General features: G+C 51.7%; 10 protein-coding genes across 10 annotated transcripts; 4 read left to right on the top strand and 6 right to left on the bottom strand.

The window, feature by feature from the left end:
* Nucleotides 1-2373: 2373 nt before the first annotated feature.
* On the top strand, nt 2374-4323 carry LDX57_001845 (protoporphyrinogen/coproporphyrinogen oxidase; the record flags this gene model as incomplete). Its single annotated transcript, XM_046083489.1, has 6 exons — nt 2374-2456; nt 2545-2614; nt 2677-2757; nt 2826-3176; nt 3247-3672; nt 3736-4323. 6 exons carry the CDS (start codon nt 2374-2376, stop codon nt 4321-4323), a joined length of 1599 nt encoding a protein of 532 aa, XP_045939446.1.
* A 2692-nt stretch (nt 4324-7015) lies between these two features.
* On the top strand, nt 7016-7330 carry LDX57_001844 (uncharacterized protein; the record flags this gene model as incomplete). The annotated part of the gene is made up of 1 exon (XM_046083488.1): nt 7016-7330. One exon carries the CDS (start codon nt 7016-7018, stop codon nt 7328-7330), a length of 315 nt encoding a protein of 104 aa, XP_045939445.1.
* Nucleotides 7331-8233: 903 nt separating this feature from the next.
* Nucleotides 8234-8772, bottom strand: LDX57_001843 (uncharacterized protein; the record flags this gene model as incomplete). The annotated part of the gene is made up of 2 exons (XM_046083487.1): nt 8234-8320; nt 8395-8772. 2 exons carry the CDS (start codon nt 8770-8772, stop codon nt 8234-8236), a joined length of 465 nt encoding a protein of 154 aa, XP_045939444.1.
* A 1106-nt stretch (nt 8773-9878) lies between these two features.
* Nucleotides 9879-12460, top strand: PKH1 (PDPK1 family serine/threonine-protein kinase; the record flags this gene model as incomplete). The annotated part of the gene is made up of 2 exons (XM_046083486.1): nt 9879-12044; nt 12107-12460. 2 exons carry the CDS (start codon nt 9879-9881, stop codon nt 12458-12460), a joined length of 2520 nt encoding a protein of 839 aa, XP_045939443.1.
* Nucleotides 12461-13798: 1338 nt separating this feature from the next.
* LDX57_001841 (uncharacterized protein) lies at nt 13799-15095 on the bottom strand (the record flags this gene model as incomplete). Its single annotated transcript, XM_046083485.1, has 2 exons — nt 13799-14741; nt 14800-15095. The coding sequence occupies 2 exons, from the start codon at nt 15093-15095 to the stop codon at nt 13799-13801; spliced, it is 1239 nt and encodes a 412-aa protein (XP_045939442.1).
* Nucleotides 15096-15387: 292 nt separating this feature from the next.
* On the bottom strand, nt 15388-15855 carry LDX57_001840 (Zn(II)2Cys6 transcription factor domain-containing protein; the record flags this gene model as incomplete). Its single annotated transcript, XM_046083484.1, has 1 exon — nt 15388-15855. The coding sequence occupies one exon, from the start codon at nt 15853-15855 to the stop codon at nt 15388-15390; it is 468 nt and encodes a 155-aa protein (XP_045939441.1).
* Nucleotides 15856-16922: 1067 nt separating this feature from the next.
* Nucleotides 16923-18666, top strand: LDX57_001839 (BTB/POZ domain-containing protein; the record flags this gene model as incomplete). Its single annotated transcript, XM_046083483.1, has 2 exons — nt 16923-17459; nt 17524-18666. 2 exons carry the CDS (start codon nt 16923-16925, stop codon nt 18664-18666), a joined length of 1680 nt encoding a protein of 559 aa, XP_045939440.1.
* A 789-nt stretch (nt 18667-19455) lies between these two features.
* Nucleotides 19456-21000, bottom strand: DIA4_2 (putative serine--tRNA ligase DIA4; the record flags this gene model as incomplete). The annotated part of the gene is made up of 1 exon (XM_046083482.1): nt 19456-21000. The coding sequence occupies one exon, from the start codon at nt 20998-21000 to the stop codon at nt 19456-19458; it is 1545 nt and encodes a 514-aa protein (XP_045939439.1).
* A 377-nt stretch (nt 21001-21377) lies between these two features.
* DIA4_1 (cytochrome b561 domain-containing protein) lies at nt 21378-22280 on the bottom strand (the record flags this gene model as incomplete). The annotated part of the gene is made up of 4 exons (XM_046083481.1): nt 21378-21872; nt 21939-22001; nt 22055-22089; nt 22148-22280. The coding sequence occupies 4 exons, from the start codon at nt 22278-22280 to the stop codon at nt 21378-21380; spliced, it is 726 nt and encodes a 241-aa protein (XP_045939438.1).
* A 338-nt stretch (nt 22281-22618) lies between these two features.
* Nucleotides 22619-22995, bottom strand: LDX57_001836 (uncharacterized protein; the record flags this gene model as incomplete). The annotated part of the gene is made up of 2 exons (XM_046083480.1): nt 22619-22777; nt 22825-22995. 2 exons carry the CDS (start codon nt 22993-22995, stop codon nt 22619-22621), a joined length of 330 nt encoding a protein of 109 aa, XP_045939437.1.

Here is a 22995-nt window from a genome sequence, read left to right as displayed (position 1 = left end):
ATTGCTTTTTCCTCCATTATGGAGCCAAACCCTCTGCTCCAAGTCCCAGTCCAACCTCCCCGGTGGGTCAGACCGTAACCTCTCTGCAATTCCCCTCCATCCATTGGTGCGGGCGTGGGGCAAGGCCAATGTTCAGAACTTCAACTCTCGTGGCGAGCCTGGCGACTGGCGAAGTTATTGGTGTCAATCTCCTAGGGCTCCACTTACGACCTCTCTTTGCCCCTTTTCCGTTACTTCTCATTATTATTCTTAGCTCCTCGCCCCACTCACGACGCCTCTCTTTCTTTTTTTTGTCTCTGGTCCTTCCTACGTAGGCAAGACTAATTGAGACAAGAGATAAAAGAGAGAGATAGGCGAGCCGTCGCAGCAGAAACCTCCGATATTGTCGAGTACGTGGTCGTTGCTCTCCGATCTATCTATCCATGACTACCTAAGTACGAGATGAAACGACTGGGTGTCGATCAACGCGTTACGGTGTAAGGGAAAATCGAGCAGGAATTACCAGTGCAAGCGCAGCGTGTTGATCAAAATTAACACCGACTTGTTTGGCACGACGTGCATTACGCAAGCAGCCGGCTAGCCAAGCACTTCTTACCCGCGTTCAGCGGCCACTTGTCCATAGCGCTGCCGCAAAGGTCCCTTGCCAGTGGAGAATGCGGCGATCTGATGGCTTGCGGGCTTGACGCCATCCCTTTGGTTCAATCGACCTGCTTGCGTTTTTTCTTGCCTTCTCTTTCAGGGACTCGTTCTGACCCACGATGGTCTGTTGGTCGGTTATGGATTCATCCTCCGACTACTGAGGACTGAGGACCTCAGGTACGGTCGGGGGCAAGAGATAACAATACAAATTGTTCATGGGTACGGTGACACCCAGGAAGACATGTTATTTCTATTTTTGCCCATGCTGGAGGAGGACAGAAGACGGGAACAAGATCTTGCAGTGCAGTGCACAACCCGATGGCAACGGCTATCCTGTCCCATGAAGAAAAAGAAAACAAAAATTAAAATAAAGAGTCCACGAAGCTTTTCCTCCTAAACCCTGCGTGGCTGGTAGTTTCATTCGCCTCTGTCGGTTTCGTCCGCCATCCTGGTTCATCTTAGCCCTGATAAACGTCTTTTTTGGCGGATTCTGGAAAGCGATCGGCTCTGAGTTTCCGCTTCAAGGGGGGACGGTCGGTGGGGATTCGGCTGTTCACAAATTACATCCTGAGTCCTGACAAGTGTGATGGATCAATTGAGGGACGATCCTTTTGATGTCAATTGTCAACCCTCTCCAGTCAAGTCCATCCATCCGTTAAAGAGTTAAGAGGGCTTAGCAGGCATGTGCGTAATGACGAGGTGCCGGTGCTGCACAGACGGCGGAGGGTCAGGGTTTAGTACGGAGTAGTCCTATATGGAATATGGAGTAGTCCGTAGTCTGTACGACCGTGTCGACGTTAGCGTGTACAGACTCCAGGAGCTCGTCAATGTCATGCAAAAGAACGGAGTCGTTGGCTACACCATGGAGGACTCGACGCGCACCGTGTCTTACGTTCTGGAAGTACAGCTATCTGAACACGGCATACGGCCTAGCTGTAGTGTACAGAAGAATGCAGCGGACTGCTGAATTGCGAAGAGAGAACTGTACACCACACCGTACAGACAGAGAAGCTCTAGGTGTACCTACACCACATGTACGATATCTCAGGGGAAATCTGTGCCTGCCGAGAAATAAGGATAAAATTAGAATTAAAAATAAGGCAATGGATGCCGACGCCATGATGAGTGCAGATGAGCACCAAAGGGCCAGCTGCATCCAGATGTACTCAGTATTCGACGATAAGCAGCTCGATAGACCAATCGTATCCAACGTTAGCCACCGGAGCGCAAGCAAATTGCCCTGCTGGGACTTCTATCCAACGGGACCGCAGAACCCGGTCAGATGGCGCATCGCGACCGAGTCGAATGGCTGGCACTGCGAAGTATCGGGGATAGCGCCGCGTGTTCTGTCAAGTTTGGGGGTTTTGAGTTTGGTTGATTTGGTTATTTTGTTTTGAATTTTTAAATTGGAAGGCCTGGGGATTTCCCCTTTTCCCTCTCCCAGGGTTGATAGCGATAGGGATTCATCATCACTCTGTCTTCCTTTGATTAGGGAGGAATCGGGACGGTCTAAACTTGAAACAGACAACTCCCCACATCTTTCTTGTCACGTTGGGTTTTCCCGGCAAAATACCAGAAATAAATAATAATAATTTGGTACTATTAATACTAATAATACTAATATTACCTTCCCTCACCGTTCCTTTCTCTCCTCCTCCTCCCTCTCCTCCTCTCCCCCTCCCCCTTACCGCTTCTTTAAATACTGCAATTCTTGCAGCCTCATAGATCTTTTCTATGCTCAGTCTCGCCCGCAAGACCTTGAACCGCGTTCCCAGCTTTCAGGATATCCTACAAGGCAGAATGACCCACCCCGATATGTAAGACTCCCTCGTCGCGATCCTGCTCTCAGGGGTCATCGCAACTTCGAAGCGCTATTGCTAACCTCGTCCTCTTGCTCGATTCTAGTTCCGTCGACGTCCTCGTCATTGGCGCTGGCCCAACTGGTTTGGGTGCCGCTAAGCGTTTGAACCAGATCGTACGATTGCGACCCTCGTGAATGCGCACATTCCTCAGAAATACTGACTGTGTGACCGTTAGAATGGCCCCTCGTGGTTGATCGTCGACAGCAACGAGACCCCCGGTGGTCTTGCTTCGACCGATGTCACCCCCGAAGGCTTCGTACGTACAATCTGGCTTCTGCCGTCGTCTGAGCAAACAAAGAATCGTCACAACTAACCCGTCGGCAGCTCTACGATGTCGGTGGCCACGTTATCTTCTCCCACTACAAGTACTTCGACGACTGCATCAACGAGGCTCTCCCCAAGGACGACGACTGGTACACCCACCAGCGTATCTCCTACGTCCGCTGCCAGGAGCAATGGGTTCCCTACCCCTTCCAGAACAACATCTCCATGCTTCCCAAGGAGGAGCAGGTCAAGTGCATTGACGGCATGATCGATGCTGCTCTCGAGGCCCGCGTGGCCAACACCAAGCCCAAGGACTTTGACGAGTGGATCGTTCGTATGATGGGAACTGGTATCGCCGATCTCTTCATGAGACCCTACAACTACAAGGTCTGGGCTGTGCCCACCACCAAGGTAAGTTCTGAGTCCTTTGCATCGATCGGTCTGGTGAAAGACGCGATCGCTAACGAGAGTCAACTTTTAGATGCAATGTGCCTGGCTCGGTGAGCGTGTCGCCGCTCCCAACGTCAAGGCCGTCACCACCAACGTTATCCTTAACAAGACCGCCGGTAACTGGGGCCCCAACGCTACTTTCCGTTTCCCCGCCCACGGTGGTACCGGTGGTATCTGGATTGCCGTTGCCAACACCATCCCCAAGGAGAACACTCGCTTCGGTGAGAAGGGCCGCGTCACCAAGGTCAACGCTGGCAACAAGACCGTCCAGCTCGCTGATGGCACCACCGTCGGCTACAAGAAGCTGGTCTCCACCATGGCTGTGGACTTCCTTGCTGAGCAGATGGGTGACCAGGAGCTGGTTGGCCTCACCAAGCAGCTCTTCTACTCCACTACCCACGTTATCGGTGTTGGTATCCGTGGTACCCGTCCCGAGAGAATCGGTGACAAGTGCTGGGTAAGTCGCTTTGAATTCTCCCTACAGATCTCTGGTGAAAGCTAACATGACGCGATTCAATAGCTCTACTTCCCCGAGGACAACTGCCCCTTCTACCGTGCCACCATCTTCTCCAACTACTCTCCCCACAACCAGCCCGAGGCCTCCAAGAAGCTCCCCACCCTGCAGCTCGCCGACGGCTCCAAGCCCAAGAGCACCGAAGCTGAGGAGGGTCCTTACTGGTCTATCATGCTGGAGGTTTCCGAGTCTTCGATGAAGCCCGTCAACCAGGAGACCCTTCTGGCCGACTCCATCCAGGGTCTGGTCAACACCGAGATGCTCAAGCCCGGCGACGAGATCGTCTCTACTTACCACCGCCGCTTCGACCACGGTTACCCCACCCCCTCCCTGGAGCGTGAGGGTGCCCTCACTCAGATCCTGCCCCGCCTCCAGGCCCAGGACATCTGGACCCGTGGCCGCTTCGGTAGCTGGCGCTACGAGGTCGGTAACCAGGACCACTCTTTCATGCTTGGTGTCGAGGCTGTGGACAACATTGTCAACGGTGCCGTCGAGCTTACCCTGAACTACCCCGACTTCGTCAACGGTCGCCAGAACACCGAGCGTCGTCTGGAAGACGGTGCTCAGCTGTTTGCTAAGTCCAAGGCTCAGTAAACGCGAGAAAGAACTTAATAGAGATATTTTTTCTGATTTAATACTGAACGATTTTCAAGAGGGGGGTTTTTTTTCGGAGAAAAAAACAATTAGATACCGGATTTTTATTTACGGACGACGACGGGAGCCATTGATTCTATTTCACTATTTCTATTTCTTTTTCTTTTTATCATCTTTTTGAAGCGATATTTGGGAGATTTATGCGGGCATTTTGTGCTGATGTGAAAACCCACTTCATCTTTCCTGCAATTCTTGCTAGAATTCTTTTTCACCCTATAACCCCCTTTTCTTTCTTCGATATATCTTTTCTAGACTTGATTCTTGAAGATGATGGATGTCCTGCATGGAGGTTTGGCTATCGAGTTGATGCTTCTGCCATGGGGTGTCTCGTTAGATAGGTAGATTTATATCCCACGAACATATTACTGAATGAATGATTTACAGATTGGAATTGCCTGTCAGTTGGAAATATTCGGACTTGTCTTAGGATCTAATCAGACATATCAGACATATCAGACCTGTTGATCGACCGTCGGCTACACTACACTACAGTACAATGATGTTTTCGGCAGAGCATGCACGGAGTAGAAAACGCTGAGATTGCGATTTACAATAGATCCGGTTCCGATCGACATGATCAACCAGCTTTAATGAATGATGAACTCGAAGCGACAAGGGATGGTTCCTCCGAATCGAACACTGATGTCATCCATGAATACTCCCGTATGTATCCCGTATGGTAGGTAGGTAGTCTCTACTCTGTACGGTATATTGTGTATGCAATCTCACTAACCAGCTATCTACCTAACTAACTAGTACTAAAGGTAAGACAGTATACACCACCCAGTGGACAGTTCACCTAGCTAGTACTAGTTAGTAGTCAGCACTCAGCCAGCACTCAGCAGTTATCTAGTTAATTCATTAGTGATGATGGAGATAAACAAAGTAAGGCTGAGACAAATGTCTTTCCTTTTTTTTTTCTCGCAAATCGAAGATTCGAGATTCCTGGGTCCTGAATCCTGGGCCCAGACACTCAGGTTCGGGTCAAGTTTGGTCGGGTCAGGTCAGCTCAGACCGGTGGATGTCTCACACTCCACGGGCTACGGAGCAAGTCTAGAGTCGGGTCTAGACTGGACAAAGTTAATTATATCCTTTGGGGGGCACTAACTAACTATCCACACTAAATCTACCTGATCGAGTAGGTTGGTTTTCACGTTTGGTTTTCGAGAAAAAGATAACTACATAAACAAGAACGGATGTAAATGGGTGTTTTGCTGATTTACTTAGTAGTAAAACTGGGCTAAACACTACTAACTCACTAGTAAATAGTAATACACATATTAAAGGCCACATACACATGTACTGTACTTAACCATACACATACTAATCTTTAGTTCCATCTCAATAGTCCACACAGTGTACTCCTCCGTACTGTCTAGTTTACTCCATAATCTAGTAAACCGGTAAGATTAGGATTGACTTGACGCTCGGACATGGTACCTAATCGATATGCGAAGATATCAATTTCACAATGGATGAAGATGCCGGATTGCCGATATTATTTCATCCAGCAGTAGCTACGTACGGTATATGGGTTGAGTGCAGTACTTGTTTCTCTCAATAACATGATTCCATCGATAATCTACTCAATACTCCGTAGTTGTCTCGTTCCTACAGTGTGCACACTACTGAGTACACAATGGTCAGGATAGATGACACCTCCGGAGATACAGTGGATTTCCGGACAGAGTGAACACTTGAATCAGTGGACAGACGCGTAATTTCTGGAGCCGGGAATATATTTAGTAGCCCAGACTAACCGTCTTCGGATGGTCACAGGTGTCCGTAGAATAACGTGGTCTCTCCCTCTCCATCATCCCATCTGCCGTCACAATGGTGAATCAGGTCTGAAACAGAAAAACCACGTATTCAATTTGATTGCTGAACTACCTGTCTTGATAGGCATCTACTTCGGTAGAAACATGACTGCGCTTCTCCGCACTCGGTGTACACCATACGCCAGCCGGTGGAGTCGATTCGGGCAGGCTGACCAAAGTACCGGCCTCCGCCACCCTCAATAGCAAATGGCAACTCACGAAGCGATCTAGTCAACAACAATTCCAAGATAAAAAGACAAGAATAACAAAAGGTGTACGTATCATCATGGTCATCAACTTATCAGCCCACTCCAAGCTCAACACTGAACCCAAATGACCGCTTGAGACATTCGGTGGCCATTGATCTATTCTTGGACCGCCTCTTCATGCATGAGAATGGTCTGTGGCAGGGCGAGATTTCTCCGTCCGCCTGCCAGAACGCTCCAGGCCGGCATCTCGGCCTACACGTCCTTGTTCACTGCCTCTTGATACCATTCTCCGAGCGGCTTTCTTCTCAGCGCACCCAATCCATAATCGTAAATGTTGGTACGCTCGGCGGCTCCCTTTTCCTCGGAGATCATCCGCTTCAGGCGACGCTCAATGGACTGAACCTCCGTCCTAAACTTGGCGTCATTCTATGCAGGTTAGCCGCATGATCAACTGGCCGTCACGATCCGGGGAAATCCTTACGTTGTTTGGCTCGGGGTGGCTACCATGTGGAGTTGCCGCGCCCTCTTGTCTTGTACGGCTTGGTGGATTGACGGGCGTGAAAGGCTGTACACGAACAGCTGGAGATGCTCGACGAATGACCTCCAATGGTCTATGCACCGCTATGGGCTGCTCGCGAGCAGTCGCAGAAGAACCATAGTGCACACCAGCTGCTGGAGATGTTTCGGTCATGGTCCTCATCGGTCTATACGTCACCGTGGGTTGTCCTCGATTCATCGCATGAGGATTATTGTGTACACCAGGAATTGAAGATACTGGGTGGGCCAACATCGCCGTGGGTTCCTCCAGTGGCCTTGCAGAAGCAGCACCATTCTGCTGTGATTCCCGATCATGGGAGAGGTGGGCGGGCCCCGCGGTGGAAGCGACTGGGTCCTACAGTTGCGGTGAACAGTAACTCTTAGCACTGCTAGATTGAAAGGAACGTCTTTGCAAGGCACACCTACACGCTCTCTCATAATCGCCAGGCCACTCGGAAAGCAATTCGCGTCTACCCTGGCCCCATGTCGAGATCGTATCTCAACATGGTTGTCCGCAGGGGCCAATGAACTGATGGACATGACGCTACGCACTCTGTCTCTCTCTTCCGCCTCGCTGTTACCCTCATTCCTCGGTCGCTTCAATATTCGACAGGTCAACTCGCGTTAACCGCTTATTAGCATGGATTCTTACCTCAACAACCGGGCTCCTGTGAGATTCAGCGGTCGCGACTGGCTCAGATAGACCCTGCGTGCCACTCGCTAGGGCTGCGGAGGTCGCCTCTGGGCCATGATTGGCAGCGGTCCCGTGGACACGATATATATGGGGCCATGAAGGATTACGGGTTCGAACTGCCCCTCTTCTCCATGGGCCCGAGTTGTTTGAGCCCGTTGCACCGTTCATTACGGTTGTCTTGACGATCAGTCTCTCTTGGAGAAGTCGGGTGAGGATTTTGACCAGCGGGTTGAGTGTGACGGAGTACGCGGATGGATGTGTCTTGATGCTCAGACTGGGGTGGAAGATCTTGCTCTGTTTGCTAAGTCGGGTAGTAGTCTTGGAGCTTACTCCTGTGACAAAGAGCGTCAGTATTTTGTTTGATAAAGACAGGTGAGTTTTGATTACCCGCTTTGTGTTGATGTGAAGCCTTGTGTTCCAAGTCAAGAGTTAAAGTTGTAAGAGGGAAGGAAACAGAGAGGTCAATGGAACTTCCCAGCTCTTGACAAAAAGATAGGCACAGGTTCCTGGGGGTATTGGTCTTGGGAAGTTCGCAACCCCTCCTTGTCTTCTCATCAGCCGAACTGAGGGGAACTTTCCTAACAGCTTCAGCCTCAGACTTCAAGCTGGTGGGAGTTGGTGTGTTTGTGTTTGGTGAATGTTGAAGTGAGCCAGTATAGCAGGCGTGTCGTGATCTTGCGCTGGCACGTTGAGTGAGAGTACCAGTCACGTCCGTCACGCTGACTAGGCCAGGAACACGAAAATCATCACAAACAGAGGACGCCAGTTCGATGCGCGAAGACAGCGACGTGCCGAGAGTGGTGGAATCAGCAAACGTCGACGAGAGGCAGACAGCATTTGTTCTCCAGTTTCTCGGCCATCGACCTTGTGGCCAACCATCTGGCTCACTGGTGGAATCTGAGCTGGACGCTTTGAAATGGGACAGAGCATATGGCGAGAAGTCCTGAGAGCCGACAGAAGTCTTGTCATCCTCGTCTTCATACTCGTCCTCATCTCCGTCCTCATAATCACTGTCAGTTTGATCCGTGTTAAATCCCGCCGCGGATTCTGTCTGGCGCAGGTAAACTCTTCCCAGATGATACCGGAGGTCTTCTTCTCCCAAGAAGATACGAGTGGGTCCCAGACGAAGCATTTTGGTGAACCTATCTATACTCCAGATGATGTCATGAAAGATCTATGTAGCGATATGCAGGTCAACAATCGGACGTAGAATTCGAGCGGTGCTGTTTTTCTAACTACGCAGAACCAGACGATAAACCAGGTTTGTAGGGAAGGGACGCCGACAGTATATATTTGGAAGTCGGCAGGAACAAGCGTGCACGTTACAACGAAGAATAAGCATTGCATGAGGACACATCTCGAAAAATATGAACATTAGAATCCACGAGGTCAAAGACCCCAAGAAGTCTACTTCTTCCAGCAAAGGACGATGATCAACCCGACGTGGTTGGATACATTCAACGCTGCATCCCAAACAGGAAACCTGGAAACTGTCCCCTTGGATTTCTGATGTAGAAAACCGAATAAAATTAGCAAAAAAAAAAAAAAAAAGAAAAGAAAAAGAAAAAGAAAAAGAAAAAAGGAACAAAATATCAAATTCAAGATCGAGATCACCCAATACTAAATATAAATCACAGGCAGGCAGATTCCGATCTAATAATAACCAGGACTAAACTGTTACCCAATTCCTCCGGCTGCCATCTCTCTCAGCCTCTTCGTTCTTTTTCAGTTCTCTCTTCTTTCGCTTCGTTTCCCTGGCTCTACTTCGACCGATCAACTCGAGCAAGAGGGAGGATTAATTAGGTTTACCCGTCGGCCCGCCCTCTCTTTGCCTCCTTCTCTCCCTCCCTCTCTCGCTCTCTCGCTCTCTCGCTTTCTCTTGGGTTGAGGATTTACCGCCATTATTGTTGTTCTCATCCCCAGAATTCCACTCGTTATTTTCAAATCTCTCTCATTATTATTTGATTTCATCTGCAAATAATAATTGAGAAGGGAAGAACAAACAAAAATAACCGATCCAAATTATCTTCTCTTTACGGAGTATTTCCCCCCCGTTCTCCCTTTCTTTCCTACTACGCTGGAAGTCCCGAGTCTTGGCTGCTCACCCAACGTCCCTCTCTCGTTTCTCCTTTTCCGTTTCCCCTCTCCTCCTCCTCTTCCTCCCTCGTCTCCCCCTCTCGGTCCGATTGCTCGACAATTCGACCGTCCTCCTCCTCCCCACCACCGCTCATGCCCGTCATGGACGGGGACCTCAGTCTCTCCCAGTCTCTGGGAGGTCTCCGGATAGCCAACCCGGATGACTCGTCTCTACACTCCGAGGATGCCGCGACTCCAACCCCGGCCACTGCGACGACGGCTCAGCCTCCTGCCCCCGAACCCAAGCGCGAGTCGACACTCTTCCAACAACGGTCAGGCAGCTCGACGTCCCTTCCCTTCCTGTCGATGCCATCCACGGGCGAGAGCCTGTACGACTTGTCGACGAACCCCCACGAGAACCGGAATTCCATCGTCCTTCCTTACCTAGATATACAGCAACAACCGACCTCGCAATTCCCCCCCTATGCCCCCCAACAACAGTCTCAGATTCCCTCGTCGGGTTCGTCTCGTCCCCTATCAGGTCTTTTCGCGAACGGTTCTACGTCGACCCTGGCCGCCCGGGAGGGCTCCTATCGAATCCGCACCGACTCCGCCGCGTCGTCCGCCTCCGAAAGCCAGGCTCGGGCAGAATCTCGCGGTGGCTCTGCCGCGTATCAAGCCGGCGTTCCCGTGCGTGATAATAGCCACAGCGACCGATCGTACCGGACAGCCCAGTTGCCCGCAGGCAACGGGCCGATGGTGATGCGTCAGACTTCCCGTGCCCACGCGCGCGGCGGTAATGCGGCTCAGCTGGCGGGGTCGCCGTATGGGATGGAGAATGGCCCCGTACCCAGCAGCGAGGACTGGCAAGACCGAGGCGCCGCTGTGTCTGTGAGACAGGAGCTAGACGCCAACGGGAAGCCCGTTGCGCGCTACATCAAAAAGGGGGTGCGGGATTTCTCGTTCGGCAACACTCTCGGAGAAGGATCCTACAGTACCGTGGTGCTTGGTACGGACCGACAGACTCTGAAGGAGTATGCAATTAAGATCCTGGACAAGCGACACATCATCAAGGAGAAGAAGGTCAAATATGTGAATATCGAGAAGGACACCTTGAACCGACTGACCGAACATCCGGGAATCGTTCGACTTTACTACACTTTTCAAGATGAGCGTTCGTTATACTTTGTGTTGGATCTATGCAAAGGGGGAGAACTGCTGGGCGTGCTAAAGCGCATGTCGACTTTTGACGAGGAGTGCACGAAGTTTTACGGTGCCCAGATCCTAGACACCATCGACTATATGCATCGGCGCGGCGTGATCCATCGGGACCTTAAACCGGAGAACGTACTTCTCGACAACCAGATGCACGTCAAGATCACGGACTTTGGAACGGCCAAGATCCTCAAGAGCCCGCGGCGACCGGAGAAGAATACGAGCGGAATGCCGCCGTTAGACTCGGCCGACATGCCCGCAGAGGAGCGTGCCAGCTCCTTCGTCGGCACCGCGGAATATGTCAGCCCGGAACTGCTCACCGACAAGAACGCCTGCAAGGCAAGCGACCTGTGGGCGTTTGGCTGCATTATCTATCAGCTCTTGGCCGGTCGACCCCCTTTCAAGGCCGGAAATGAATACCAAACTTTTCAAAAGATCGTCGCGCTTGATTACGAATTTCCCGTCGGCTTTCCTGCCGTTGCCCGCGATCTCGTCGAGCGTCTGCTCGTTCTCGACCCAGCTCGTCGGCTGCCGATCGAACACATTAAGAACCACGAATTCTTCCAGGGTATGACCTGGGGCCCGGACCTCTGGAAACGAAAAGCACCTCGGCTGAAGGCGTATGTACCGCCGCCTCGTGAGCCCATCAAATTAAACGGAGGCAGAGACGGGGAGAGTTACCCGCCGGGTATCAGCACGGCTCCTACCGGTGCCACCAACGCCAGCTCCAGGGTGGTCCCAAGACTCGTGACGGAGCTGCCCCCTCCCAGCCAACTTGATATTGAATGGTCTCCGGTATTGACCAAGACCAATGAGCGAATACTCAAGCTGGGGAATTTGATGGTTTTGTCTTCACCGGCTGCCCATAGCCCCGTCTCAAAGAACGGAACTGGTGAAGTCGAGGCCCCGAAGAAGTTTTCACGTTTCTTCGGAGGTAGCACCACCAAGAAGCGACAGCGACTGGTCATGGTGACTTCGTCAGCCCGAATCATTCTGGCTGCATCCGGAGGCGACGAAAAGAAAGCCAAGATGGAGATTTCCCTGCTTGGTCCGGGGACGCAGTATCGCACTTCGACAGACACCAAAGGATTTTCATGTTGGGTTGTCGATACGGTAAGATTCATATTCCTTATAAAATGGCCCTCGTAGCGTGTTACTAATGTCTTTTGTTGCAGCGAGACAAGCATTTCGTCTTCGAAGACCCTAAACCCTCGTCTAGCAATGTGGGTGCCACCGCTTTGTCGGCACAGGAATGGCTGGACGCGCTGGACCGAGCGAAAGAAATGGCTCTGTCCCAGCAAAGCAATGGCTCCTACTCTGCCGACGAAGCATTCCATAACCTGTCTTCCGAAATGTCAAGCCAGGCCAACACTCTGGATCAAAGTTCTGAGATGCACCATGAAAACCCGCCATCATCGTCCGGGCGGGCCACGCTCGTCAAGCACCAGGCCACTGACTCTGAATCCGTGAAAGGGCGAAAAAGATTCAGCCGGCGCCACTCAAGGAACGGATTGGCTGCAGTCTTCTAGGCCTATGATTCCACGTATAGCACCTTTCTCCTTCATCCTCCTCACCTTCTCGACTTATTCTTTCTCAGTTGGAACATTGCCACCCATTTACTTTCATACCGTTTTCTGATTCTCACCTGCATTTGACTCCTTGGGTGTCATTTTCGTTTCTTGTTTTTAACAACCACTATTGGTATGCGTTTGGTCCATTGTTGATACCAATGGGTTTTGACCGTCTGTAACCAGCAATCGTCTCTTTTGTGTCTGCATTTTGAAAGCTTTCCTTTGTCAAGTCATTTGTCTACCCTTTTTGCTTTCTTTTTAATCTTGCATATTTGCAATGATGAGCGTGTTTTGCTTTATATTTCCCCTGTTTGTTGAGATCACTGCATTTAGATGGGACGGAGTGTGCGTATATCCCTCATCTGGCGCTTTGCTTTTTTTTTGTCTCCTTTCACACCATTCTCTTCTCTAAATACTCGGATATATAATTTTCGCTTGGTCGAAAAAACAGAGGACTCAAGAGCTTGTCGGATTTGTTTTCGCTTTGGTCGGCAGTTACAGACACGAGGAATAGTTTATATACCCCAAACCCCCGGCTCTTCGACATGCCTTGATCAAGCTATTGCTGCTCCAGGTTTCATTTGTCATTATACCATTCGATTTGTCACGCTGAGCGGCTTTCATTGTTCTTTCTTCCTCTTTTTTGTTTCTCATTAGGAGCGGAATTGATTCCCCGATTTGTATCTTCTCTTCTCTTTCTCTTCTTCCTCTTAACTCGTCAGATTCCCCGTCTCTTTATTTCTTCGTGTCTTCTTGACCACCCCTTGTGCTTCGTTTTTTTACCTTTGCTCTTCCAGTACAATTTACGTTCTTGTTACATAGTGTTTTTTTCTACTTTGCTACAATGCTATCTTGCTCTTCGGGGGAATTGATTGACCGATTGGTATCTTTCCTTCCTCCCGATTGTTTTCTTCATCATCCCTCTTCTTCTCACATATCACCTGTTCGCCTTTTGTATTCATTCGATTGGTTGTCACGCTTGCTTTCTTTCTGATCAGATGCGCCGTCTCGTCATGGTCAAGCCATACGGAGTGCCGTATCTTGCAAAGACAACATCATCTACATACGTCATTACTCGCAGTGCTTATCCTTTCCTGTTGCATTGGTATCTGGCTTTTTCTTGAACATAGCGTTGACATTATTCATCGGTTCACTCGTATTTATCGCTTGCTATTATTCATTAGATAACTTATAACTATATACATGTACATGGATTTCAACATCATCCGGTCAGTTTATTCAAGTGACTAGTAAGATAAGACGTAGTGGTGATGGGAAAAGATGAGAAGAAAGTCGTTATATAAATAACCAATCGATTCTCGAATTATCCAGTTCCTGGATCCAGTCGAAATCGTCATCGTCGTAGGTAGTATCAGTGATTGTGGAGGATCCGGAAGAGGTGTCGGGCGGGGTGAATGTCGCCGTTGTCGTTGTCGTGGTCGTCATCGAGATAGGAGAAACAGGGGAGGAAGAAGAAGAAGAAGCAGCAGGAGAGGGACAAGAGGAGGGGGACTGGCCAGATGACGAAGATGCCTCCTGTCTTTTCGCGTCCCGTTTCCGCCACATCAAACTGAGGACCCAGGCGGCGTTGCGGACGTTGACGCTCGTGATGTCGTAGTAAAGCGTGCTGAGGGTTTGAAGGAGGATGGGACGTTGGGCTGGATCGCGACATTCGGCACCGGCGATGAAGGACGGCCAGATGAGGCATTTGAAGTGCGGGTCGGAGACAGGGATCAGGGCGATCTCACGGATGAGGCGATTAGCGACGGCGCTGTGGTCTGGGGGCAGGCCGAAGCTGTTGGACATGGCGGCGCCGGCGCGAGGGCGGGAGAGCACGCGGCTGGCGTAGAGGTAGACGGCGGCGCGGTAGACGCTGGCCAGGGCGATGCGCATGGTCTGGTCGGGGAGGTAGAGGCAGGTTTGCATGGCTTGGGCCCAGGCGACGGGGTCGAAGGCTTGGATGTGTCGGAGGAGGGCACCGGGGGATTGGAACGGGTTGGAGTCTTTCGGGAGGAAGGCCGACGGGAAGTTCAGGGTTGGGTGATGGGCCGTGGAGTCGCTCTCAGGGTCCGAGCACCAGCCGGCGTGGACGATGAAGATGACTTCGAGGAGGTAGGCGGGGCAGCCGACCCATGAGGTTTCTTCGAGACGTTTGAGAACGCCGGCGCCCATGTCCGAGGAGTAGAAGGGCTTTGTGAGGGAGCCTGGTCGGGCGAGGGTAGAGCCCATAAGCTGGATCCTGAAGGTGGGCAGGTTAGCTCAATGATCGTCGCATGACAACAGGGAAGGTGACTCACAGGAGACAACCGTCGATGGCGAAGGTGTCGAGCGAATCGGTCATGCTTTGTTTGGAAAGGGGGTTATCCTCTTGACTTCGACTTAATAGCAATTGTTTGGCACCCTCGAGGTGATATTTCCAGGCGCCATCCCCGGACTCAATGGCATCCATAAGCGCAAGGATCATGATCGTCGCCAACGTCCGATTGTCTGTGCGTTTAGAAGGGTCGTGTAGATCCTGCGATAATTGATGGAGGGTGCGTTGCTTGAACCCAAGGAAGTGCTCGTAGGTCTTTGAAGCTGGTCGCCGGCACATGGAACTAACCACTGCCTTTTCAACGTCTTCTGGAGACAGACGAGTCTCCGTCAACGCTGCGCCACCGTTAGACCATGGCGTAGGTGAGAAATCATAATTCGCGACGATTGCATAGTGTAATGCGCCCGTCGCAGCCAGCGCGTGGGCAAGAACGGGGGATTCTCCGACCAAGGGGGTGAGTTGACGGAATGGGTTGTTCACATGAGAATACAGTGCGAGATATCCGACAAGATGCTGATTGACTTTGCGAGAACAAGGTTAGAACAATCCGCAATGGGATAGTCGTATGCCACTACTCACAGTGAGAGATATAGAATCTAGTCAAAGGGCTCAGATCTTGGAACAGCGGATCTACCAGAGCTCTGGGCGCTGGGAGAGAGCTGATTCTAGAATTCGCCCTCTTCGGAATAATGCGCTTCTCCTTCTTTTCCACCTGCGCAATATCCGATGTATCCCGGATCGATTCAGGTCCCGTCCGGTTGGGAGTCGGTGTGGTGATGGCAGGCGATTCCGACGTCGGCAGGTCGTTGTTCGGCAGGGCGCTGGTAGACTCGTTCTGGTTGCCTGGGGGGTTCGCATTGGCGTCGTCAAAGCTGCGACCCATCATCTTTCCTCGACTAGCCACACCTCCCTTGACCCAGACGAGGGGTTTTTGATACCCCAGACATTCTTTCCCCGCATCCCGGCACTTTCGACAGGTGGGGAGGCCATTGTCGCAGATGATGCGTCGGCGACGGCAGGTGTAGCAGCCTTTGGTCATGGCTTCTAGTCTGTGGGATCAACCGTGATAAATCGGAATCGAATCCGAAACAGCCAAATTGTAACTCGCGACAAGGTTTCGAGCATGACACTGGCCATTATCCTTGACGAGAGAGGTGTGCGGGTCAAGACCAATTGGACGTTCGGAGGGCTTGACGGTAGAACCCAGGCATGACTCGCGGTGACAGATGTAGGCTGGAAGACGCCAGAAGGAGAACTAGACGTCGAGAGAGACCGGACAAGGAGTGACCGAAAGAATGACGTTGAAGTTGAAGGAAGCGCAAAATAATGACTCCGATTCTTTTCTTTGGGCGGGCCCCGATCGGGTCCCACACGTGATGGCCGGGGTTGTGCACAGTGCACAAGCGGATGACTAATTATGATCATCACTATTCGTTTATGTCTTTTCGTCTCCGCTGTTGAATCTCGATTTCCATCTTCATCTCGAAACAAGCACTGGACTTCGACCACAGACGATCACTTCCATCCATAACTGAAGATAGCATTCATCTCGATCTCAAGTTCGTGGTTTTTTCTTCCTTCTAGAACCCCATCCCCCTGGTTTTCATCGCTTCTCCATTCCGGCTCTTCTTGATTTGTTTATTTGTTTATGGAGAATGGCTTAGTTCGCCTGGACTTGGCTGCATCCAGTAGTGGATCCTGTCCTATCATATCAGGTTTCAGCCTTCTGTTCCCTTTCCCTCCTTCTCGCTCGCTTTCTCGACCCTGTTTGCTGTGCGCCTTTCTTTCCGAAGATATCTGAAACAACTCCCCTCGACCGTCGACTCCTATCGCCTCGATTGGGAGGGTCTCCCACGTCTCCCAACCCACGCCGGTCGATTTGCCTGCATTTTGCCTATCGCCGCGGGGTTTCAGCCGCCAGTGGTTCTGCGCGCTCGGTGGCTTTGTGCAATCCATTCCTTGCATTTCATTGTTTTTTGACCGACCGAATAAACCTCAATACACATCGACGTGCGCTGGAACACATATCTTTTGGATGAAGCCTTCCATACCCGCACTCACCCTGGCGCCCTGTCCCCGCGCATTTACTCAGCGCCTCGCCTGACCATGACAACGAAGTCTCCCACTATTGTCACGAATCCCGTCACCGGCCCCGAAATGGTTTCCCAGGCTCAGATCCTCGATCGGTCTATCCCCATGCCGAGCGCGCCCTCGTCTCTGTCGCGCCATTCTCACTCCAGCCGGCGACATCGCTCGAGTCGTTCTCATCATGGGGGTCTCGCTCACCAGCCTCAAAACGACTTTCCCATTTTCACGCACACAGGCGACGTGGAGATCGTGATTCGTGCGGGTGCCCAGGAGAAGCGGTATCTTCTACATCGGTTGATATTGGCGCAATGCTCGGGGTTTTTCGAAGCGAGCACCCGCGAGGAATGGTCAGGACAAACCGTCGCGCGACCAACAAATCCGGATCCCGCCGTGCTATCGCGTATTAGCGAAGATAACTCTTCCCTTTCTAACGGCTCGACCCTGGCCCAGTCCGATGCGGGACAAACGCCGTGGGCACCCGAGAAGAGAAGATGGCGGTATGAACTAGACTGGGAGGGCAAGGCGGAGGACGAGGAACCGATTTTGGTTCAAAAGGTTGGTGTCTATCCACACTGGTTTAACCCCTGTTCGATACATCTCACATTCTGACCGTGACTAGCCACCTAGCTTTTCCAGCGCGTTCGGGAATGACGCGGGTCAATACCCTCCGTCGACGACCAAACCATCGAGTGCCCATGCGGGTTTCGTTCGCTCCATGGCAAATCTGGCGGGGATGCAGTCGGTGGTCAACTTGCCTCACCGGGGGACAGCGGCGAACGCGCCGATGGATCCCATCGTCCGCGATTATGATAATCTGTTTCGTTTATTTTACAACTATCCCCCGCAGCTCAATAGCGTGAACATCGCGACCGCGTACGCCGAGTGTAGGGCACTGTTGGCATTAGCTGATATGTATGACGCGCTGCCAGTCACTGGACCGCGAGTCGACCACCATCTATTGGGCTTTGGCTCCCGGCTGTTCAAGCAAATCGCCAAATATCCACCGAGTTACCTTAAATTGGGATTCCTGGCGCGAAGCCGGGTCATCTACTCGGAAGCCCTGATCCACGTTGTCGGACAATGGCCGGTGGGACTGCCCCATTTGCGCAACGGCCCGTACTCGCCCCTCCCGGACACCGTGCTGGACATCATCGAGGACAAGGTGGAGGATCTCGAGTTTATGAAAGCGCGCGTTGACTCTAAGCTGCTGCGACTCTCCCTTACCACATCTCGTGGCGAAAGAGTTAGTCCCACGAATGCGTACCTCGACTGGCTCGCGATCTCTCTATTTCGACAATGGCTGGTGGACAGCACAACGCCACCTCCAGCGCCGATCCTCAAGAACAATTCCTCGAACCCCAGCAGCCATCCAAGTCGCTCGTCGCAACCGACCGGACATCATCGCGGCCAAGACTCCTCGTCAGGCCCTTCGAAATCTTCCGCATCCACTCCCCCAATGTCCTCGGCGCAGGTGTACCGCCTGATCGGCTCCTCGTCCTCCCAAGCTTATCTAAAGCATGAAGAACTCAAGAAATTCCTTAAAGTCCACCCAACCCCGTCTACAGAGTCGTTGTACTCCCGGGACGTCTTGAAACGCTTTGAGCGCAAGATGGACGAGATCAAACGATTAGCTCGTGAGATTGTGAAGCCTCTCATGCGAAATTTCCTCGAGCTGGATCTGAAGAGTGCTGAAATGAGCGACGCGGGATTTCCTTACCTGACGTGCATTAAAGTCGAGAACGCCGATGTCCCATGGGAATGAAAACCTTGATACAACGATACCGACGAGGCCAAGATTTTTACGAGTCCAATTTTGTTTTCTTTACGAACTGTCGATACCCACTGACGATTTACTTCCTTTTTCTCTATCTTCTTTCCTTCATCTCCCCTCTGGTCAATTCCTCTTATATGTTTGATCTTTGACGTTTTCAATGTTGACGAAGTACTATTTGCCTATCTCTGCTGCGAGCAGAAGACATGCCTATTTTCGGTCCCCTCCTATGATGTGATCTTTGATACACGATTGTTTTACGATCTGACGTCCTTTTTACTACCTTATCACGTGTTATGAATTTACGATCCTACTTACTACCTCACCTTTTCTGTGTTTGGTGTTTCTTATTTCTTATCCTCTTCTTTGGGGGGTGAACTTCTTCCAATCAATTCAGTTTCTTCATTCTATTCTACTCTACTGTACGAACTCCAGGTCGGGTGCGCGCTCTCTCTTTATCTCTCTAAGGTAGACTATCTTGTACATTTCCAATCAATCGAGACAATGAATGAATGATGATGGGCTCAATCTGGTCTTTGCGCGAAAGTACAATATTATTTTCATCCATTTCTGATCAATTGGTTAAAACCCATTCAGCTACCGTGTGCTAACTATATGATGGATCAATCTATGTTATAGTTTAGAAGTGAAGTGAGAAAGTACCTAGTATACAAATATTCCAACAAGATCTAAGTGCACATATTCAAATCGTAGAGTGGAGCATCCAGCCTCTCCCTACGTATGTAATGATATTATATGGTTCCTTCTCTGCCCCCTACCTTACTTCTGCTCCCCAATCACCTCCAACCCACCCATATAATTCCTCAACATCTCCGGCACAACCACAACCTTACGCTCCTCATCCCACCCATTCTCCAAGATAGCAGCCAACACCCTCGGCACCGCCATGGCCGTGCCATTCACCGTATGCGGGAACCGCGACTCCTTGACTTTACCGCCGCGGGCGCGCGTCCCGAGTCGTCGGCTCTGGTAGTCCGTGCAGATAGACGCGGAGGTGACCTCGCCCCAGGCGGATTCGAGCGCGGAGGCGGGATCCGACGGCGAGGCGCGCAGACGGGACGGGAAGAGGGCTTCGATGTCGCGTTTGCGGCTGGCGCTGGCGCCGAGGTCGGTGGTGGGCATTTCGAGGACGCGGCAGGGGAGACCGAGGGAGGTGAGGATTTGGGTTTGGATGGCGAGGAGCTCGTGGAAGAGGTCGTCTGAGGTAGGGGTGGTGGAGGGAGACGAAGACGAGGTATCGGCCCAGCCGAACATTTCGACTTTGGTGAATTCGTGCACGCGGTACAAACCCTTCGTGTCCACGCCGCGGGAGCCGGCCTCGGCGCGGTAGCAGCGGCTAGGACCGACGAGTTTGACGGGAAGGTCGGCGGCGTCGATATCGCGGCCGGCGTACATGGCGGCGAGCGGGATTTCGGCGGTAGCAGCGAGGGAGCGCGTGGGTTTCGATTTGTCCTTGCCGGACTGCGCGATGGACCAGATCTGTTGCTCGTTGTGTTGGTCGCGCGGCTGGAAGCCGCAGGCCTCGGCGATGTAGGAGTAGACGATGGAGGGTGGGGAGACGGGCTTCCAGCCGTGCGCGCGGGCGACGCTGAGGGCGTATTGAATCAGGGCCTGTTCGAGCAGCGCACCCTCGTTGGTGAGGAAGTACCAGCCCCAGCCGGTGGTGGTGGCGGAGCTGGTGAAGTCGAGGAGGCCGAGGGAGGTACCGATAGCGACGTGCGAGCGAGTGCTGGGGTTTGGGTGGGTGACCCACGACGGCGGCGATTGAGGGTCGAAGTTGATGTACTCGACGAGTTGAGCATCGTGGCCGACGGGGGTGTCAGCGGAGGAGAGGTTGGGGAGGGATAAAGCCAAGCGATTGATTTCGTCGGAGCAGGCGGTTTTGCGAGTGGTCATGGCCTGTGACTGGTCTTTCAGTTGCTGAGCCTCTGACCGGAGAGCCGCCAGTTCTTTCTCGTTGTCATCGGTTTTCCCTTCCTGACGCGCGAGTTGCGCAATGGCCTTCTCGAGCTGCTTGACGCGGGATCGGGGTGTTTTGAGGTCATTATCTAGCTGGCGAGTCTCCTCAGACAGTCGCTGGATCTGGAAGGGAAAATCCGCATGCGAGGGATAGTTCCGTTCGACGGAATTCTTAGAGTAAAGCTCGGCATTCTGGCGAATGTGCTTGACGTCGGGAGTGGGCTTCGGAGCGGTCGCGGGTCGAAGAGTATCGCGGCGACGGGCAGAGACGGAAAAGGGCCGGCGAAGAAGAGGACCCGTCAACCTGCAGTTGAGGCAGACATAGGGTGTCCGAGCGGACGCCATTGAGGGAGGGATGGTATGGGAGAGGGCAAGAGAAGAGCGAGAGAAAGCGAACGGAAGCGGGTGGTTCGACGGAAAAGAAACGGAATTGAAGCCACCCGTTCGGATGCCTCAGGCGTCACTCGCAAGTCGCAACCACGGGCGGTCCAGACGATCACTGGGGCTCTGGGAGGCTTATCTGGCCCACGAACTATAAAAGAGAGTTGCGATGCATTATTCTGTCTCTAACTACCAGCCATTATATTATTGTCATTGCTGTCATTATCAGTTTCCCTGCTAGCCTTATCTTCTAACCAAAAAATCATGTAATCATCGTTGCCGTCAAAAAGTCATCAATCAGGTCCAAAAAGAAACATTCTGCCAAGCATCGCATTCTCATTTTATAGTCCCAGCTTATGCTTCTTAACCCTGGCTCCAACGCCCGCAACAATCACCACGGCAGCCAACAGAACAGCCCACAGAGGAATAGCCAACACGGTCAGATTGAAGGTAGTTCGCGTAGCCGCAGAAATGGTCGCCAATTCCAGTAGCAGCAGCACATATCCGGATGCACGGTGATACTTGTAAAAACGCTTGCCGCGGTTGGCACCTCCCAGGACCAGACCGGGGAGGAAGTACTGGACGACACCACCGAGCGCCTGCAGGATGATGAGCAAGTAGGTGATTAAGCCCATCACGCCGTGGGGCGAGGTGAAGCGCGCATGGTTGCCCTTGTTAACTTCGATGACGACGAAGGCGGAAAGAAATGCAGCTAGACTCAGAGATTGGAGAATGTAATGAACGCGTGTTCCCTGGAGCTTCTGCTGTGGGGTTGCGGTGGGCTGGAGAATCAGAGCTGCTTGGACTTGCAAAAGGAGAGCAGACGAATTGAGGAGCTGAGAATCGGTTAGTTCATAATGTATTTACACACAAAAAAATGAGTTGAAAGTGATTAAACTGACCGGATGAGCAGAGAACAAAATCAATTCATGATTGAAAATGCCGGACCAAATTAAGATGGTCAGCTAATGATGGATAGTCAGTGATGCGATCTGGCAGAGGTTCATGGAAGACCTACAATCCAGATGCCAAATTGAGCCACCGTGGCCGTTCCTATACCACGAATCGTCAGACAATTGGTTACACAGCTGTGAGTACAAGACCAACTTACCCGTGAACAGGTTATAGAAGATGTAGTCGGACTCTTTCTGGACGACCTGGCCAGGTCCTCCCAGGAGGGGCTCGTCCTCTCGTGACTCGACGGTCTGAGGGTGGTCCTGCGGAATTCCCGTTGCTGAAGCCATTGTGATGAGGATCAATGAACAGAGAGGGATGCAAGAAGGAAAGAGAGAGGGAGAGAGAGAGAAGAAGAAGAAGAAGAAGAAGAAGAAGAAGAAGAAGAAGAGAAGAGCGAATGACGTCTTCCCGATTCTTGATTGGCAATCGCCCTAGTCTCCTTTCGGAGTACCCGCGGGGAAGTCTACCAGTCAAAGATGGAGTACAATTCTACAGGATCCACACCGTTATCTACAATGACCGCTACTCCGTCCTACTGGGATTACTCATGGATGACATGGATGACATGGATATTATTGTGGAATGCAACGTTATGATGTATTGTCCAAACACGAAACTTCAAACTTCACCAGTATATATAAAAATTCTTCGCTTCTCGCTCTATAACCATTGACAGCAAAACATTTGGCAGTTGTATAGTATATAGCAGTAGTAAAGAACTCAATTCAAGCACTTTTTGCAGACATAGGTCCTCAGAGAACAACTTGCGCATCGGCGCCTTGGCCTGTATAAGTTAACGAGGTACCACTCCCCGCATCCGTGGCATCGCACCTTCTCGAGCTCGTTGTCGGACTCGTAGCTGCCCTCGCCCTCGTCGGAGCTGGCGTCGCTTTCGTCAGAAGAGAAGCTCTCCTCCTCGGTTGGAGAGCGATCGACATCGACCGACGTCTCGATCGTGAGTTGGACCTCCGACATTATGGTTTCGACGGCGGTGGTAGACAT

Source organism: Aspergillus melleus (genome assembly GCF_016097325.1).
Source record: "Aspergillus melleus strain CBS 546.65 chromosome Unknown contig1, whole genome shotgun sequence".
In the NCBI taxonomy this organism is placed as follows: domain Eukaryota; kingdom Fungi; phylum Ascomycota; class Eurotiomycetes; order Eurotiales; family Aspergillaceae; genus Aspergillus; species Aspergillus melleus.
The sequence above is the reverse complement of the archived record's forward strand: the minus strand, read 5'-3'. Positions and strand labels throughout refer to the sequence as shown.